At 47.0% G+C, this 19493-nt stretch overlaps 2 protein-coding genes across 2 annotated transcripts in view; one reads left to right on the top strand and one right to left on the bottom strand.

Annotated features, from left to right (window-relative positions):
- The window catches only part of T265_11862 (hypothetical protein), a gene marked incomplete at both ends in the record, with an annotated part of 15589 nt that extends 10182 nt beyond the window's left edge, over positions 1-5407 (top strand). Inside the window, one exon of the mRNA XM_009178662.1 lies at positions 5140-5407. Within this exon, the coding sequence (XP_009176926.1) occupies positions 5140-5407 (268 nt within the window). The remainder of the gene's footprint in view (positions 1-5139) is intronic.
- The window catches only part of T265_11863 (hypothetical protein), a gene marked incomplete at both ends in the record, with an annotated part of 53899 nt that overhangs the window by 29300 nt on the left and 5106 nt on the right, over positions 1-19493 (bottom strand). The window contains 3 exons of the mRNA XM_009178661.1: positions 4744-4932; positions 6262-6447; positions 12086-12265. Coding sequence (XP_009176925.1) covers positions 4744-4932; positions 6262-6447; positions 12086-12265 — 555 coding nt within the window. The remainder of the gene's footprint in view (positions 1-4743; positions 4933-6261; positions 6448-12085; positions 12266-19493) is intronic.

The raw sequence follows: 19493 nt of genomic DNA on the forward strand, positions 1-19493 counted from the left end.
AGCAACAATTTGTACACAGGGTTTTTGGAGGCCTTCCTGCGTTCGCCTACTAATTTCATCAATGATAAAGCTGAACAAGAATGGAGAGTGTGAGTGTCGCGCGGATACCAGTATAGCTCAATGGGCCGCCGATGTAAACAAACCGCCACACCACGGTAAGGTCCAGTCTCTTCGTGATATCCCCCAAGTGGTGGAAACTCACTGCTTTGTTGTTCCGATCCCTAGTTTGGTTGTATGACTGTATGGCTTGAGCGACAGTGTTGTTCACCTCGTCCCTGTAACAACGTTCTGTGTTCACACACACTCACCGCTCGAAACTGAACAGTCTTCGTGCTGTCGTGACGCAATTAGTCCCATAAGTTCACACTAAAGGGCGACTCGAGTGGACTCGAGTTTCGCTCTTCCTGGAGCTCCTCAGCACTGCATATCCTTGAACATGCGATGTGTTGCACTCCAAACATCTGGCATGCGAGGTAAGCCAGAACAGGAAGGAGATAAGCGATGTCTACAAATTCCGCGACCACTTACAACTAATCAAACATTGTCCAGCAGGTTTCAAGCGTTCCTGGCGCTACCTGCCTGGAAGCTCTGGCAGGTGGGTAAATCGATCAATAAAGCCAGGACAGTTGCCGAATCATCGTTCGGGGCTTTTGGTAAATCAATCACATCGCTGAAGCGTGAACAGATTCACCTATTCAGACGTAAAAATTCAGGCGCGTCCGATGATCGAGTAGTGATAACAGGCTTGCCTCGCATATCAGATGTTCGGAGTTCAAACCTTGGCAAGGCCAAGGATAGGCACCGCGAATGATCTCTAATAAAAGCTTCCACAAAACGGAGAAGCATCGAACTAAAGCGCTTCACCTGTGTTTTGATACTTGCACCGCAGCGGCACAATGACGTGACAGTGAAGATATTGCCACGCACGCATTGATTCAACTGATTGTACGTTGTGAGCAGCTCAAGTTTTAACTTTGTAGGAACAGTATGTGCGTGATGCTGTCGATGACGTGGAACAAATGACGCATTTGACAAGCCGATTGTCCAACAAAGAAAAAGTCATACGCCGTAAATTTTTCATATGAGACTTATCACCCAAGCACACTGTTAGTTGTGGCTATAATGACCACCCTCGCGCGTGTTGTGCACTGACTGAGGTGATTCGTCGTCGGTTCAGTACACGAATCCTGAAGTTTTCGTGATCTGGTAAACATGGGTGTGAATGCTCCATACTGGTGAGTTTAATTTCCTTTTATTGACTGGTTTTAGTGACCGTGATTCACACACCATGTGTGGCCAATGGTTATGAAATACTGTGATAAACAATATCAACTATCAGTTTTGCATAACCTGACTACTGGGCTCTAATCAACTACCTTCGATTACATCCACCTTCTCGACAATATCTTCAAATCAGCGGACAGCTGGCTTCGTACCTATCCGACGCTGCATGGATATCTTGAAGAGTTTCGCCTAATGCTGCTTGCAAGCGCTGACATTAGCTCAACCGAGAATATACTTCTTGGGCGAAACTGAACCTAGGTGGGGTACAGATGCACCAGTACAGAACTGTCTTGTCTCACATACCAGCTAGACAAAAAAATCGTTCAGCCGTAGCACCCTCCGGTGCCTAGCTGCCGTGCTATCCAAAGGAAGACGAGGAATGGGATACTGCCAGGTTGCCCAAGCCTAGACAGGGGAAGTCGAGAGGCGGAGGTAGGGTTCGAACCACGGACCCTCCGGTCAGTAAATTCGCGCTCTGACCACTTGGGCCATCTTGGCCCCCACTCGCTAAATAACGTTAAGTTAAGTATGGTTAGTCAGAATAGAAGCAAGGAACGAAAACCAGATATGAGCAGTCTCATGCGCCACGGGTGTCTAAGAGACTTTGAGAATGAAAGTATCTCTGCAAGCAAGCACCAGAAACTCGGTGAGATAAGCCATCGAGCTAAATTGAATTATCAAAGTGAGGTTGCTCTCCATGAAATGTGTTTCCGGCTCAGTGCACGAGACAGATAGGATGGACCAGTCTTGAGAGGTAACGATTACTCTGAACATTTTAATTAACATCATGAATCTCACTCTACTTTCACTGCGAGTACCCTTTTTGAAAATAGGCACTACTATCGACGCACCCCAGTTACCGGAGACGGTCGCTTTCACCCAGATAGACCCAAATAGGCTACACAGGCACTGGTTGAAAAGCCTAGTTGAAAAAAAAACAGCTGGGAGGTCGTCAGGACCAGTAGCACGATTATGCTAGCCTAGAGATACATACTCAGTCACTTCTGACGCTGAAGACGGCTCCATATTCACAGTTCAACTTTTGAATTTCAGGATTAGAGGTAGCAGATGGGCTATTGAACTGTTGTTCGAGGTACTGTGCAAGCGGTCTAAACGTGCTGCCATTTCGTTCTCTGATTATTTCGTTGATAAGAGGTTTCCGAGGCCCAGTCGAACGAATCAAGTGGAACAGCTTGCGGACGTTTCCAGCATTTATTGCCTCTTCCGTTTACTCGACCTTTAAGGTCCACCAAGGTTCTCGGTCTGCGCGGACACTCAGTTTAACCTGGAGTTGAATGATGCGTAGAGTGGGGTTGTGGTGGCACCCAGGTGGATTCTGTCGCCGGGTCTCCAGCAAAGACACGGTCCTATAAGGGATCAAATGTTTGGATGAGGCTGCATAGGTTGTATCGCAAACAGAAGCTCCGGCTTTGAGAAGCGCCCTGGATATCTTTTTCCAGTGACCATTTATATCCGATATCGTGCCATCAGGCAGGCATTCGAGGAGCTGGTTCTGGTAGTTTCGTTTGAATTCAGGGTTCACTAGCTTCTCAGTGGCTAATGAGGTGTGCGCCTTTTGCGTACACCTGAAAAGCGCAACGAAAAGCAGCAGCGTACAAGCGCATGGTTGGAGTCCACGCTGGTGTTCCAGAAGGAGCTGCCGGCGAGGATCGGCCCTCACCACCGATAACCGACGGTGATGTGGTCTAGTTGGATTCGGCGCTGGTTTGTTGGTGGGCACCACGTTGTCAAGCGATTTATGCTGTTCCGTAATAAAGTTCGTACTCCAAAGGAACAGTCTGTGGTCGGCATACATCTGAAGTAAGCGATCCACGTTGTTCGTGCGCCTCGTGCTCAACCCAAGACGACCACCCAATCGGGCATCAGACTTAGTCTACCTACCTGGGCGCTCATATCACCGGCAACCACATCGATATCTGAGCTTTTAGCCTGTTGTAGAAGGGCACCTAGAGCGTCATAGAAACTGTCCTTGGCAGATTCAGAGCTACAGTCAGTTGGGGCGTAAGCAGAAACAATAAACGAGGTGCGATGAACCTCACTTCCTCTAGATTCTCCCATAAATGTTTCCAAACAAACCACACAGAGGCGACTATCAACGGGTATCCAATGAAGCAGAGACGCTTCCGCTCGTTCGCTCAATACAGTATCCACCTCAGCATATCCAACTGCATGGGATGTACCCATCCAGACTCTCAACACGAGAAATGAAGCATCTGTTGGACAGGGACGATGCGAAAACGATAAAACAAGGCTTGCCCACATACCATGTAAAGGATGGCCAAGTTAGCTTAGGAGACGAGTGAAAACCTGGTCACTGGCGGTACGAAGCAGCTCGGTCTCCCTGTGGTCTACGGAGTCTACCAGTGTACGGATCTGACAACTGATCGCCTGGATAGGGGGTATCCAGGACAATTTTAGAGTCCATCAACCCTGTCTCAGTCATCCGAAAAGTACACTCCACGATCTGACGTTTAACTGATTCGTGTTGGTGTTACAACGCGTGGATCTCTGTGGGCTCTTGGAGGCAAATGTGAACATTTATTCACCGTTATCTGAACCAGGGTAATACCGGAACCTGAGCGTCTGGTACACAGCGGGTCTTAGGGCGGGCAATACCTAAAGGATGTGACTCTCCAGAATAAAGACGGGAGTTGTTATGGCTCGGCCAGACGCAATTGTTTAGACTGGACCGTGTTTGGCGTGGAATCAGGCATATCGTTTGTGGAATTTAAGCAGAGCGATCACCTACTCGCTCGTGTACTGTGCATACAAAAATATCTTCTAGAAACAACGTTGTTTTCCACACAAAGCTTAGGGTGGTGCAGTCCAGAGAGTGAGTAGAATGTGACAGAAACCAAGCAAAAAGATCCTGAGGAGTCTAAGTGTCATCCGCCTCTCAGGGTAGGACCCACACGATCGTGAAGCGATAGTCTTCGTGATGTCAAATACGGTTTAAATTGAGTGAGTGGAAGTTTAGAGTGTGTTTGTGGTGTTGTAGTGGACTCACTCTAAACAAACTAGCATAACTGCACGGCAATCAAGCATCATTCTTCTCACGGTGGTGCTGCTATCAAGAATGATGACAACACTGTAATGGATCACTTTATCCAGAGTGAGAATGCCTTCTTTTGGGTTTAACAGACACAGGCTTTCGGGCAATACATTCTGGTAAGTTTTAACGACGCCCGGTAGGCAGAGATGCTGGTAGTTTCGTCGCGCAACCACTAAGAAGCAAAAAAAGAAAGGTTACTCTTGGGCACGAGGAACCAGCAAGCAATATCCGTTCGCGCCGTTCCTCTGAAGCATCGATTGAGCAGCAAAAGTTCATGCGTGGATTCAAAGAGGTTTGTAATACTGTTCAGAATGCTAGTCACGTGACAGTTACCTTACCCAGGTGAATTGTGGGAGATAAGAGGCCGCTTACATGAGAAAACTTACCTTACTCGGTTGAGATCGGTCGATTTCACGGGAATTGACGAGGGCTGAGTGGAGATAGAAATTGTGAGGCATCACGACGGCACCGATGATGCCTACTGCTTGTTCGAGCTCCGGCCAGCCGCAGTTATAGCAGGAAGGAACAAAGAACCCACGAAGTACTTCTAGTTGTGAGGGTTTAACAACGACGTACTGTTCATAGTTGTGGGGGGGGGAGGACAAAACCACGTGATAGGTTAGTCGGTTGAAAAGAAATCATTTAAAACCTGTAAGTTCGACGCGCTAAATATGAATTGCTAAATCAGCGTGACCAACGGGAGTTCGGTTTGTTGAGAACCAATACACAAGTTGGTTGCCATTTCGTAAGCTCACACGTTTTGCGTCGACCCCCAAGTTCAGACTATCCACAACACTCACCAACGACAAATTCGACGTTCACATCTTGAAGCCACAGCATTTCATCAAGTGTCTACGTCCTGAACTGATGCGAGCCATCACCTGCATTCTCAAACATCCAGTCGTCGTTGACTATACGGCTGAAACCACTGGACTGAGCAAAACAGAAACGGGACATTTGAGTTGGAGTGACGAGTTGTTTACAACACTCGGTTGTCTACAACTGGATGCCGACTATGCAATTAGCTGTCAAGTCACTTCCGATAGATAGTAGATCAACATGTACGAGGACGAAACAGTCGATTGGAGCTACTCAGTCAGTCCGGGTTTGGTGTTCTGGGGACGGGATATGGATAAACATAGAAAAAACTGAGGAGAAAGCTCTCGTAAGCTTTAGTCGACTTCTGGGAAGTTATTCGTGTTGTCATATCGACTGATGCGTCAGCTGGAAACCAACATTTTCAGCGTGCAGGAGCGGTATTGCTGGATACCTGGTTACCTCTCTGTGGAGATAGGACGTTACCCAGAGAAATTTCGGCAAAAGTTCGGGGTAGATAACCGAGAACCCGCTTCTTTGATTTTCTCGGTAATGGGTTCACTTCAAAATGACCCCATCTAACAGTTTCGTAATACTACGTGGGTCACAAACGGGCGGACATAACGTGGGTGTGGGAGGCGAGATGGTTCAAGTGCTTAGAGCGCGAATTTACTGACCATAAAGTCCGTGGTTCGAACCCAAGCTCTGCCTCTCGAGTTCCTCTGTCTAGGCTTGAGTAACCTAACAGTATCTAAGCCCCCGTGCTTCCTTCGGGTGGCATGGCAGCTAGACACCGGAAGGGTGTCACAGCTGAACGGCCAAGGACATAACGTGACACCTAGTCTTCATTGTAAAAGCAATTCAAATACACGATTGAGTGACACGTTTAAAGGCACTGGGGTATAGAGTTACTCATGAAATATGGTGAGGCCCGACCAATCCACTAAACCAATGGTTTGGTGGTTCGTTTACAAAACCGGTTGTGATACGAACATCGGTGAAGGTTGTGAACTAAACACCAGGTAGAAGATCAGAGGAAACAAGGATGGAAAAAAAGACGGAATTAGGTAGACAATCAAGTTGATTACCTCGTATCCAAAAGTCACAGCCATTGTAGTGATAAGAAGGGCGAAAAACAATTCCAATTTACGTAACCCATATTTGTCCAAAAAGAGGAAGGTGAATGTATCTGCAATGGTGATCAGGGCCCCGGCCCATAAAGGTACGTAGCCCATCGAGAGTAGGTTGATTGCAATTGCGGTTCCAATGACTTCCTGTGGAAGAGAATGAACGAAGGATGGGAAAGAAACAGTGAAGCCGGTCTTCAAATAGAAAATGAGACACAAATTTCATGGGTGAGGGTGAACGAAGGGGCCGCAAAGCGGTCACGTTTCTGACGTGTTAAGCGATCACACTTTCATTGAAATTCGTTTAGCATGCAGCAAGAATCACACAAACAAGGTCATATTCGATCGAGACCAAAAAATCTGTAGTTTGAGGGCCTATAGAATGGTTGAATGGGTTGGAAACAGATCAGTTGACAACCAAGCGAGCTACCGATGGGCAATCACGGTTATGATGTTGATATTTGTCCGGAATAGGTATACGTACATATGAAACGTCCATTCAACCATTCAGTTCATAGGTTACCATGTATTGGTACACCACAAGAAAACTCTGTCACATCGCGAACTCTCTGAAAGCAACACAGTGTCCTGAGGGGCTTAGCCTTCCAGTGATCTTCAATGGCTGAGATTTCGGGAAGGGGCCTTGTGTTTGAGATATAAAAAACAGGAGAAAACAGTAAACGAATAGAAAACTGTAGAGTTTAGCGTCCAAAAGCACACAGTGCAGTTAAGAATCGACTATAAGCTCACCAGCGGAATCTCACCCTTTGTGCTGAGCGCTCACACAGACGCCAGACTTCGCGCTCAGTTTGACCCCAAGTGTTTTTCCTCGTTTCAACATCATGATGTGGACATTGTTAGGCGAGTTGTCTCTGGAATTCTCTCGATCGATAATAGAAATAATAAACTGGAAACTCTACTCACTAACCAACACTCCTTCGCGGCACAAATTCACTCATTCCATCCTACCTCGGCACTCTTGATGGTACACACTACTCGTTAGGTTGCTGAAAACTCAGGCATTTATTTACTTTACGAACATAAAGGCTGCCTATTTGTAACTTTCTGCTGTGGTCGTCCAAAGACAGAACAATAAACCGATGAAGTCCAGGCCGAAAGAACAACTGGCGTGTCAGAGGACAGCTCTGTAATCTAGATAACGCCAAGTAATATGTTGCCGTTCTTCCTGTTTGAAAGACCAGGAAATCGATTTCACGCTAGACTCCAATAACAAATCATACACCTGGAAATCGGTCACTGAGATCTCTCCATACTGGAACTAACATCTTAATCGATATTTCTGCCATTCATATCCGTGTTAATCCAAGCATACTTACTCCAACCCACTTGTATCGTAGATCCTAACATACTATTTGGACGTTCATTGAGTTTTCACTATCGTTCCCTACCGATGGAAGATTTACATCACTTGAGGGAACATACTACTCACGTGGTCGCTGAAAGCTTACACACCCTATGGTCGGTTTTGCAATTTTCCTGACGCAACAGGCAGGTAGAAGAAGAACCTGCTGCCTCTAAATCCACTCTCATCAAAACCAAATTAATATGAAGACGACTTTGCTTCGGGAGGAAGAGGTCCACCGTGTCTGCCACCCAAGGATAACCGCAAAAGTCTGGGTGGACCAGGCTGCGCAGCAAGATAAGTACAACAGAGAACAGCTGTTAGGTCTGGCGTGACTTTCCAACCAAGTTAATGACCTTTCGGGAGGAAGAGGTCCACCGTGTCTTCCACCTAAAGATAACCGCAAAAGTTCGGGTGGACCAGGCTGTGCAGCAAGATAAGTAAAATAGAGAACAGCTGTTAACCCTGGAGAGACGTTTCAACCTATTTAATGACCCTATTATGAACAGCGATCATGAGAAAACCTCCTTCTGTGATTGTTCCTCCTCGCTAACACATCAGGAAGTTATATGGTACCAGAAATCACGTGAAAAAGGTTCAGAGCGGGGGTACATACACTTTAGTGAAATATAAATCAAAAGGGGGTTGGATGTGGAGCACGTCAATGGGGGTTACAGAATCAAGTAAGTGATGTTAATGCCAGAGGGGCTTGTGGGACTGGATTTTTCGCAGGCCAGTTCAAGTTCAGAGGTCGCCCCAGTTTCTTTTGGTCCAATGGGTCACATTCCAATGTTTAATGCGATCGATAGTAGCCTAGATCATACTCAGCTCAGCGGTACCTGGTATATAGTTTTGAAGTTTTTCTGTTTATCGGTGACATGACTGGTTTCGGCCAAATGTGATGCAATTTCATCTGAGCCTGGTTTCTTCCAACTAACACTCAGAGATACGGGGTTATGTTCTCGCATTCTGCCCAGCAAATGCTATGTCGTACGACCAACGTATGATGCTCGGCATGAGCATACAAACGAGTGCACACAAAGGCTGGTGGTAGAGTGCGGCAAATAGTTTAACAAACGGTATCTGATATTGGGGCTGGGCCATGTATGCCGTATCAACAGATTACACAGTCTTGAGTACATACCGTTCAGGATATCCGTTCTGCAGGAATGTGCTTCCCAAGAACATTGGTTCCTCTTGTAAACAACCCGCGACTGATGACAATAAAGTGGTAGAATAAACTGTTGATACTGCCGTTCGCGTTTAATGATTCGCTGCGTTGCCGATTAGATGGGACTGATTAATTTGGACCACTATCGTGCGCAATCTCAGGTTTGCGCGGTTTCGCGCTCGACCTGGGAGGGTCCTATGAATTGAACGTCATATTGTTGGAACCAGACCTAGAAGCATTTTGCGCATTGATCCTCTCTTTATTTCGCTTTCTAAAAGGCCCCAATATTGCACACTGATTGCTTTTTATCCGACCCAAGTCACAAACTAGGTGGCGGTTAGTAGTGAACGACGTTGTAGACACTTCAACTAATTGGTTTGTCATGAACATGGTTCCAGTAAGGAGGACCGCTGTATGCAATGCCTTCGCGAGGAAAGCCTTCAGGGAGGCTTTGGTTCTTTTCCAAAACCGTATTTCACCTCTATAGGAACATTGGTGAAGAGTAACCAGACTGTCCTGTACTTCGTACCAGAGGTTCGGGACAAAAGTGATTCAAAATCGACAAGGGCTACTTTATCATTCGGTCATCATTCATGGATATTCGAGACAGGGGAATACACCATCAGTATTCTTTGAAAAACACTGAGTCCCGCAAGTTTGTTCGTTTTCGTTCAGGCTAAAGGAACCACTCATTGATCTTCCTCTCCAGCTCGGCGATAATCACGGACCACATTTCTCTTGACAACTGAGGCCCCACTGCATCGTGAACCCATGCCTTGTCGCATAAAGACTGACAGAGTATGCGTCCGTCAAGTGTCATATCTGGCTTCACTAGGTCACACCTTTTTGGTGGCAAAAAGGTCACACAAGTTTCACATGTAATAGTGTCAGTATCAGTAGTGATCTACGAAACAACACCCACGAATATCCTGTATGAGACCCACTCTCCTGCTGTTTTTCTGATCAGCGACCGATAAGATTCATGGAGACAGCAATCCAGGAATTCTGATGAGGACGGGACCCAGATTTGTAACCATTCTTCAAGGGACACCATAGGTCTTTGTTTTGCACTGTATTCGTCCGTTAGGGTACACCAATACCTTCTAACGTTCTTTCACTGGTTACCTGGGTATCCCCTTAAAATTCGCAATTCCGCAACCATACGGTCGTTCCATAAACCATCTTGTATCTTCTTCTGGGATGATTCCACCCCTACCTGTTGATTGAATTCACAACCTGATCGGTGGTAAATGTGCAACAGTATCCAGAACACTACCAGATAAAAACCGCCTTGATGGTTAGCGACGTAGCGACTTATTTTTTCCACAGAACGATGTTTCTGAAGATCGCATGTGAAACAAATGTGCTTGATTGGTAAAGCATTTTCTAGCTAGTGTTAAGTCCCTAAAACGTATAGTCGGTCAGTCCAACCGGCTGTGCTTGTCCTAACCTGTTTCAATGCTAACCTGCAGTCAGTCTCAATCGATTTTACAATACAACCAGCAAACATCAGAGCACTACTTCAGTTTATTCAGGCACCACAGTCTGTTGCCTTGTATCCCAACGGGAACGTTTTATCATTCCATACGATCGATCAGTCGTCTCATTAACGCTCGTTCTATTCGGGCTACCACATGACGACACTATGGCGGGTGTCGGTTTGGCAGTGGGGTAATTCGGAATTCCCCCACAAGTTTTGTTCACAGGTGCGCCTCTAACTTTTGGCTAATAGCGCCAGATCCATCCAGCATTTCAACGACGGTGTAGAGCCCCGTTCTGCATTAAACCGTCTCGGTCCATCTGTGGAGGATGTGTGCCAAGGCGTGTCATGGGAAAATGGATACCTGGAGCTACACAAACGAGTTTTCCGTCAGGAGACCAATGACTCGAAGCTATTCCTCAAATGGCGCCCCACTTAACTCCTTCTATCCGCTGGTTGCAGTGGTCTGAGAAATCTGACGTTCGTCTTTCGTGAACAAACTACATTACCGAACAAAAGGATCGACAGACAAGTGGAACACAACTAGTCGAACTTGTCTTGCTCTACACGCAAAAAGGGGGTGTGAGCAAAGTGAGAACAATGAAACCGGTTGACGGAGACGATTCAGCAATCGCTCCGAACGCTCCGCGGCAGAATCACGCTACTTGGTTGGATAGAGCACAACTAATGCGACTCACGAAACCTTTTTACTGTAAATGAATGTCGCAGCTGTGTCCCGGGAAAGAGCGGTGCTGATCTATCGTGAATTTTGATCTCAGTGACTCATCCGTGGCCCGAATCTGGTGGGAACACTGAATCAGCAATGCTGAATGGTATCGAATGTCGAATGTCGAATGGTATTCGGAAAAAATAACTCGCCCTCGATAGGTGAACTAATCACATTGCATCGGCTGCGCTGGCTTCGTATGCCAGTCGGCCGAATTCTTCGAATGGTTCTTTTCGTCCAACCATGTGAAGGGTGGAAGAGAGCCAGAGGAGGCCAAACAATGACTTGGCAGCGAAGTGTGAAAGCCATTACCAGCAAACTCAGCTGCGCTGGTCACTGCCGTCTTCCTGGATGGGGACCACGTGAGGGGCCACATCAATGGTTGGAGACATTGTCAGACATTGCCCAGTCGCTCGTGCATCCAAGCTACTGCCTTCAATGCATAGCTCCCTTCCGAGTTCTCCCACTTGACAGTCCACTAACAGTGCTGCATTTACGCAAGAATTTATCAGCTTCCACCTCCAATGCGCAGCTATCTACCCCACCTTCCCATCGGTGAACGAAACTGTGGCAGCTACAACCACTGTACAAGTACGCGGTTGTTACAGCTGACAGCTGATGATTCGTGGCCAGAACATCTGTCCAGTGTAGCAACAGGATGCGGTGTGTACATCAAACCAAACACTGCCGTACATTCACAAAAACAGAAATGATCATGACAACTGGGGCGATCTGTCCCAGACTGGCCTCTGTGGTTATCCAGTTTATAGTTTTAGACTGTTTCGAGCCCCGCTGTACTACTGTCTAATCGAAATGCCGAGTGAAAATATCACATTAAATCTAAGCCATTTTTTTCGAAAAACTTTTGTTATGGGCGATAAGCGCGCTCCACTTGGACATAGCCGAACAATTTGTGGCTCGAATACCATCCATGGAAGTGACAGCAATTAACTGACATGAAAACAACAGCGATGGAAGGTCAGAAAACACGTTCGATGCTTTGAAAGCTGATCAGTGTTGAAGCAATCACCATTTGGGACATACCTGCATGTCTGAACCGATAATCGCCACTTCGACCATGATCCACAGGAGAAGACGAACTGGCCGCGGATACTGTTCATAGCAGACCGTGGCCAAATGGCGTCCAGTGACTACACCAAGTCGAGCGGCCAAACGCTGCAGGAACAGACCCATCAAAGTGGCACCGAACAGGAGCCACAACAGCTGTATGAGGCAAAGGAAACAGAAACAACGGTCACGTGAGTTGGAACAATAGGAAGGAGTGCGTACGTAACAGACACGAAGGCACCGTAACTGCGGCATGCGAGATTGTTCTCAATAGACGTGTTTCGAGCAATAAGCACCTCCTGACCGAGGACAAGTTTCGTGATTTCTTTCGAGCGTCAACGAACCAGTGGAAAAAGAAACCCGTCAAAGAGGAACTAAGTCAGGAAAGTTAGTGCCCTGTGACTCTCAACTCCACCGAAATTGCACTAGGGAAGCTATCAGACATTCGGGCTAGAAAACGAGATGCCGATTGGATGATTAGGGAGTCAATCAGCAGCAGCTGACGATGATGAGCGTTGGGGTATGTCATTGAAGCAACGCAAACCAATCACCCAACACCAACCGCAAGCCTGGAATTAAGGTCAAAAGGGCGTTTTAAATACAACATTCTCCTCACTAGGAAGTGGCCCCCGTTTTTCCTTCTCAGTTCCGTCGAGCCCCAATTTTGTTTTACATTCTGAATGCAGCCCTCTTTGTAATTTATCGGATGAGTCACAGCAGATCAGTCATCGTCATTACAGAGGATAACACCAGCTCTTCACTGTCGTACAACAACAGAGTTTAGTTAATTAAATCTAACGAATTAACGTGTAAAGAAAGAGAGTGGGTGAGGGAGGAATATGGTGCTGTCCTATCACAAGCATTCTGAGGTGCCTACGCATCCAATCGCCCAATCGAACAATCTAGAAAGAAATTGATACCAAGAAGGCTGCTAATACCAATTAGCCACCACTGCTTGAAACGTCTCCAGCTAAGTGCAGGGAGGGTCATGGAGACGCTATCCTGGAAGAGGGGACCAGAGAGGACCTGGGGAGCGGGGGATGAGAGTCATCAAACAGCCAGGTTGAGGTTACCTCAATACAATGTGAATATAATCCAGCCCCTACAGCTGTGCAAAAAAGGTGAATATTTTAGAAATGAGACTTGTCGAGAGGATGTTTACGACAAGGGAATAATTCCGACGGGTATCGAGGATGCCAGTGCGTCTGGACTAGGATGGCCGGGACTCGCTTATTCGCATATATCAGGTCTTGTCTCTGTACACGTTTCAGCTCAGCGATGGTCATGATGCACGTACGTTCGCACCGTGGTACAGATCAACGCAGAAGGCCCCACACATGGTTGAAATAAGCAAACACAGGTATCTCACATGCTACCACGTGAGCATGCGAGGTGTCCACGCTGTTTGGTATAAGAAGCATTCAAAACACCCTACCCCTGTCTAGATGTATTGCCTCAGCTTGAGGGTGAGATGGCTCAATTGGTTAGAGCGCGAAGTTACTGTCCGGAAGGACCGCGGTTCCAAGCCTAGACTGCCCCTCTCTAGGCTTGGGCAACCTGGCAGTATCCCAGCCCTCGTGCATCCTGCGGGTGGCATGGCAGTTGGGCACCGAAAAGATGCTACAACTGAACTAACGAAAACACCCCAATGAAGGGCGTTAACTGGCAGGAAAAACTATTAATTTTTTACCGAGAATATCAAACGATGACTGTGCCGATAAGAAAAAGTGCAAGTCATTGCACAAAGAGATTTATCAATAGGCTATGGTGGGTGATCAGGTGTTCCGTGAGCTTGGTACTTCGCATGTAAACGCTTTGCATACCAACGACATTTCCTCGATTGGTGACGAAATGTCTTCAGGCCGATTACCAGGCCCGGCGAACAGATCAACAGCCTTCTGATCAACCACCAGTAAAGACATCCGACCTACCAGCATTCCGATACATTTCCATCAACAGGCGCGTTGATACACCTGTTTGTTTGTTTCGTTTAGCGGAGAGGTAAAATAACACAGTCCAACTGGGTGATACTTTGTGTGTGGCACGTTTCTTACTAACTGCAAAGTTCACTGCGTTCCGTTGGAAAAAAGCGCTAGGTGATGAAACTCGTTCGGGGTACTCACGAGATTCACTTGGTGAAATCATCATTGGAGCAAAGTCCGTTAGGTCGAGGTAGCAGTGTGTGCAAAAGGACGTACTGAAAACGTAGACGTAACGTGAACATTCGACGGGAGAAACGCCAAATGGTCAGTGATTTGCGAACAATGCACTTGGGATATCTTCGATAGGATTGTTGGTGATTCATCTACGGCATCCACTTCCATTTCACGATTCAACAGTTTTGATATTTCTGGACAGGTGGAACTTCCTGTTGACCGGAACTGACGTATACACATGGGAGACAGGGCTTTATATCGTCTGGATGGGCATCTACGTAGAAGCGGGTGCGAAACCGACATGGGAGGGTCAGCTAACAGCATCCACGCAATAAATGTCGAGCTATCCCTCACGCCATGACAAAACAATGTAGCGAGACCCTCCCATGTGTGTGACATGAGCTGAAGCGTACCACTGTCCGTTGTGAGCCTCAGTCGGACATCCGAAAGGCCGGTCGTAGTTCCGATTCATGCACCCTGTTCGGGTATCATCATCATCATTGTCAGCTGTAATAACCGCGTACTCGTCGTACAATGGTTGTAGCTGCCGCAGTTTCGTTCACCGATGATTGGGTAAATAGCTGCGTATTGCAGGCGGGAGCTGATAAATTGGTGCATAAATCCAGCACTACCAGTGGGCTGTCAAGTGGGGGAGGGTTGGAAAAGGAGCCATGCATTGGAGACAATAGCTTGGATGCACGAGCGCCATTGAGCGCGCGACTGGGCCATATCTGACAATGCCTCTAGCCATTGATGTGGTCCCCATCCAGGAAGACGGTAGTGACCAGCGCAGCTGAGTTTGCTGGTAATGGCCTTCATACTTCGCTGCCAAGTCATTGTTTGACCGCCTCTGGCTCTCTTCCACCCTTCACGTGGTTGTGCGAAAAGAGCACACAGTTAACTGAAACTAGAAAGTATTTGACCTACTGAATAGTAGTTGCTCCGTTTATCAGTGATCCGGTAACAACTCCTTACGGCAGTGAAGCATCAGTGTCCACACTAATGTTGCTGTCTCTGATGAACTGCTTTAATGTAAAATGAGTGCCCGAGTGGATGTTTAACTATCAACCTGAATTCGTTAGTTTGTGGCAATCAGAGATGTGAAACAGCGTTCCAGCAACTACGCAATCTAGACAGCCGGATGCACTTTTGAGTCCCACATTTCAAAGAAATATAGGTGCGGAAGAAATGTTGGAAAACCTTAGAAAGGTCAACAGAAAAATCGCGTTGCATAATCACAAGGTTCGTTAACACAACGTCTATACACACCCACGATGCCAAAACTCCAAGTCTTGTCTCAAAAAATGTTCGTCCCGATTGATGTTACTTTTGTTTTTATGCGCGGAGATTTTTGTAACAACCTGATGGAATTTCTCAACAAAGTTTCATTTACGTGCGAGAGTTCGGTCACCGGAGAATGGGAGAGCCAAGCAATGGCCAGTTAGTTCGGGAAACTGGGGCGCTAGGCACCGAGCGCGATAGTCTTGACAGACGAGTGCCACACCTGTCAGTCTCGTTAACCATCGATCAGTTGAATCCTGGGGCGATAATCTCAAGTATCGGTGTAGGACCTTGCAACAGAATTCCAAACTTCCAAACACGTGTTACGCAATCGCGGAGTAAAAAGATGTGGCCTGACAGAGATTCTAATTCGAAAGAACTCAATGCTGAAGGCAAGGCTACCGCAAACACACGGTCTGGCTTTTTAAACTATAAAGTTGTTCTGTAAAAGTCTAAAACGGTAAACCGCATGCAGTAGGCTCAGTAACTGTCAAGCCCGTAATGCCAAGAAGCAGATATTCCTAACGCTGTGTTCCGTCAACGGGTGCGGAATCGAACAAGACATCTCTACACCCATCATTTTGTGTGAACTGGGAAATGCCCATCATCTGGTGGACCATATTTTTGTCCAATCAGTCTGCAACGACCTTGATCTACCTGAAACTACCTAATAGTGTTTTTATCATGGTTAACACGTGCATAGATATGGTGCGACAGTTTGCCTGAGTACATTTTTTTCAAGCAGAGCAACACCCAAAAGCACGAGTGCTTTAAAAGTACAAATCATCATCATCATCATCATCAACATTACCAATATCATCATCGTTATTGCCATCAATGTAAACCGTCTACATGTACATTGTCGGATCCCGCACTGACAACATCTGTGTTGGTTTACCCTACGGAGTAGTTGAGGTTGCTCAGATGTAGTGGCCTGCAGGAAAGCGAATTGCTGGACTTGGTCGCACTGTGGCGCGATCGGAATCGAGTTGTGCTTGGGAAGGAGTAACAGTTTTAAATAGTGGCTCTTCATCGGTGGCTGTTCGCTAAGTGATCTAATTGGGTCAACGGGTGTAGGGTGTTCATCAGGCTGTACTGTGCGAGCGTCTGTATTGAAAATTTGTGCCGGCCAAAAGTAGTTGATGGTCAGCACACAACTGAAGCAGTCGTTCTGCGTTGTCTGTACGCCGAGCATCGACTTCGAATCGACTACCCAGATGTGATTTCAAACAGCTCAGAATTAAGCTCGACTTAAGCAATCGTATAGCCTGACAATGATCACATTGTCAGTGCTTCTCGTCTGATGAATGATCCCGTACAAATCTCGGTAGAACGTATGCCTTTCCGCAGCTAGGCACCGACGGGGTGTTACGGCTGAACGAGTATTTTATTACTTGGCTTCAGGGAGGCGGTCTAGTCTGTGAGAGGAAGGAATAAGCCATAGGTGTCTCACTCCTTATGCTGTCGTGCACAGCAGATGGGTTTGGAGCAGCATCGGGCTTTTGGTAGGCCTTAATAGTACTTCGACTGTATTGAATAAATCGCCCACAGTCACGGTCAACAGTTGCGCAATTGGAATGTACGTTGTTTAGGGTTGATCTTTTCTAAACAGTTCTTCCTCTGGGGGAAGTCAGCGTCGCTGCTCCTTTGAATATGGACATGCTGGTCGCCTTCATACTCTAATAGCTGGAAATAGTACAACTTTATTCCCACACCGCTTCGTAATACGATTACTCGTTGTATGGGACCTAGCTGTTCTTAGTTTAACTGTACCCCTTTGACTTTCCTGACTTTTTCGCACCTTGTGGAACGAAGTTCTAGTCAGTGTAGCCCATGGGAACACCGGAACACACCAACCCTATCAATACGTCGATGCAAGCCTCAGACGACTGATCGAAGCCCCAAGTACACTATTGGCTTAATTCAGAACAGGATAGCAAGTACTGAAAAAAAACAGCATAGACGGGATGAACGTAACAAAACCAGAAGAGGTGAAGTCGGTTTTTGCAGCATAGTAGAGTCCAAGAAACATTGACGCGCGTACCAGAAAGTCGAAGGTTATAGTACAGTACTTTAACCCCTTGACGCTCGAAGAGTTCTCCACCATGGCTTTCTTGAGGTCGGGAATACGTCGCATCCTCAAGGTAAGACGGGCCTGGAAACTACAGACCGTGGTCCGGCGTTCATTACATAAAATCGCTGCGTGATGCTGACTAGCATGCTTGGACATGAAGCGGCTTCCACTGGTCTTCCAGAAAACAGATGATTATTTAGGAGGATTTACTCAATAGACGCGGTGTTCCTCCGAGGGCGTAAGAGAGGGTACCGGAAAAGACAAATTTCAGATGTGCAGAGGGGAAGGGGATGCAGCCCCTTTGGTGGGCTACCTGGGGAAACTACAGTCTCCAACTGTATTCCTGGTGGCGAACAACGCTCTCATCGCGGTTACGGATGAAGTGTTTAGCTAGGTGAAGCCCATGATCGAGACCGATGTTGAATGGCAGCCAGATAAATGTCCAACCTGTAGGTGAACTTGAGGTAGATTAGAGAAGGTTCACAACCCATGGGGATGTGCATTAATGCCGATAAGATTCATCGTCATCATCATCGACAGCATGACATCAGTGTTCAACACCGATGCTTCACTGCCGTACAACCATGATTTATTTGAAAGCCTTGTTGTAAAGAAAAGAGTCAAGGTGGACCGGGAAGGGACTTAGTGCCAGTTTACTGCAATCATTCCGAGGTACCTAGACATTCATACATTCATTCAGACAATATGGATAGAAACTGACAATATGAATGCCACTGACATCGGTTGGCAGCCATATCTTGCAGCGTCTCTAACCAGGCGCAGTGGGGATCACGCGATCCCTATCCTCGAAGTCCAGTAGCGCCGACAGCACGCAACTGTTTCGTAATCTCCTTCACACTTCTCTGCCAATTCAAGGGTTGGCCACCCAGCACGCAACCGTTTCGTAATCTCCTTCATACTCCTCTGCCAATTCAAGGGTTGGCCACCTCTCTGTTTACGCCACTCTGAATTGGGCATGGAAAACAGCACTCTCTTTGGCAAACGATGGTTCGGCATACGTAACACATGTTTCAACAATAAACTCATGCCAAATCGGCCGTCGCGTGGTGCCGGTGAAATTTTAAGGTCCTGGCGGTCCGCAAGCCCGGAAAACAGATACAGCTTGTGATGTGCCCAGAGTCGGTCCGGTCATCAATTGGAGTGGTGAGAAAGGCAAGACACCTGGGACTACGCTTCACATGGAAGGATTGTGCTAAACCAGAGAAGACCAGTGTTCCAGAGCGGATGATGACAAACAATCGGAAAGAACTAACTCGACAACAAAATCGAATAGGGGGGCTACGATACTTCGCCATAGCAGTCTGTAATGCTGAAATACTCCTAAGAAAATGATACTGATTCGAGACTCGATGGTTGAACCCATCGGAGGATGTTCCTGTGCTCATCTAAGGCCATGCACTGGGGGCCTACCGACCACTGCCACCCTGGTAAGTTCGCTGTTGACTGTTGATCTAAGGTTTACTTGAGTGCAAATCACTCTGTGTTAGGAGGAATTTCGCACCGATACCGGTCGCAGTTAGGCGCTGCTACGGCGAAGAAGTCTATCCCGCACATGATTGACCAAAAAATCGGGCCGCCGGTCCAGCATAAAGGCGAACTATGATTGGGCGGAAATCTGCACTAAACAGCCAACCATGATCCGGTATCTGCCGAATGCTGGCTGCTAATGACGTCGGTATTCCCAGAATGCTGTTGCCGCATATACTTTATAAACGACGCACTATACATGAGTTTTTGACCTAGTTTTTTGGCATTCATACATGTTTTGCACGTTTGGTGGTCGTTTTGATGGGGATACTCGCTTGTAGGGTAAGCTGGGGAAAATATTTTCGTTTCAGAGAGGATAGCAGAC

Source organism: Opisthorchis viverrini (assembly GCF_000715545.1).
Source record: "Opisthorchis viverrini unplaced genomic scaffold opera_v5_620, whole genome shotgun sequence".
NCBI classification, from domain to species: Eukaryota; Metazoa; Platyhelminthes; class Trematoda; order Opisthorchiida; family Opisthorchiidae; genus Opisthorchis; species Opisthorchis viverrini.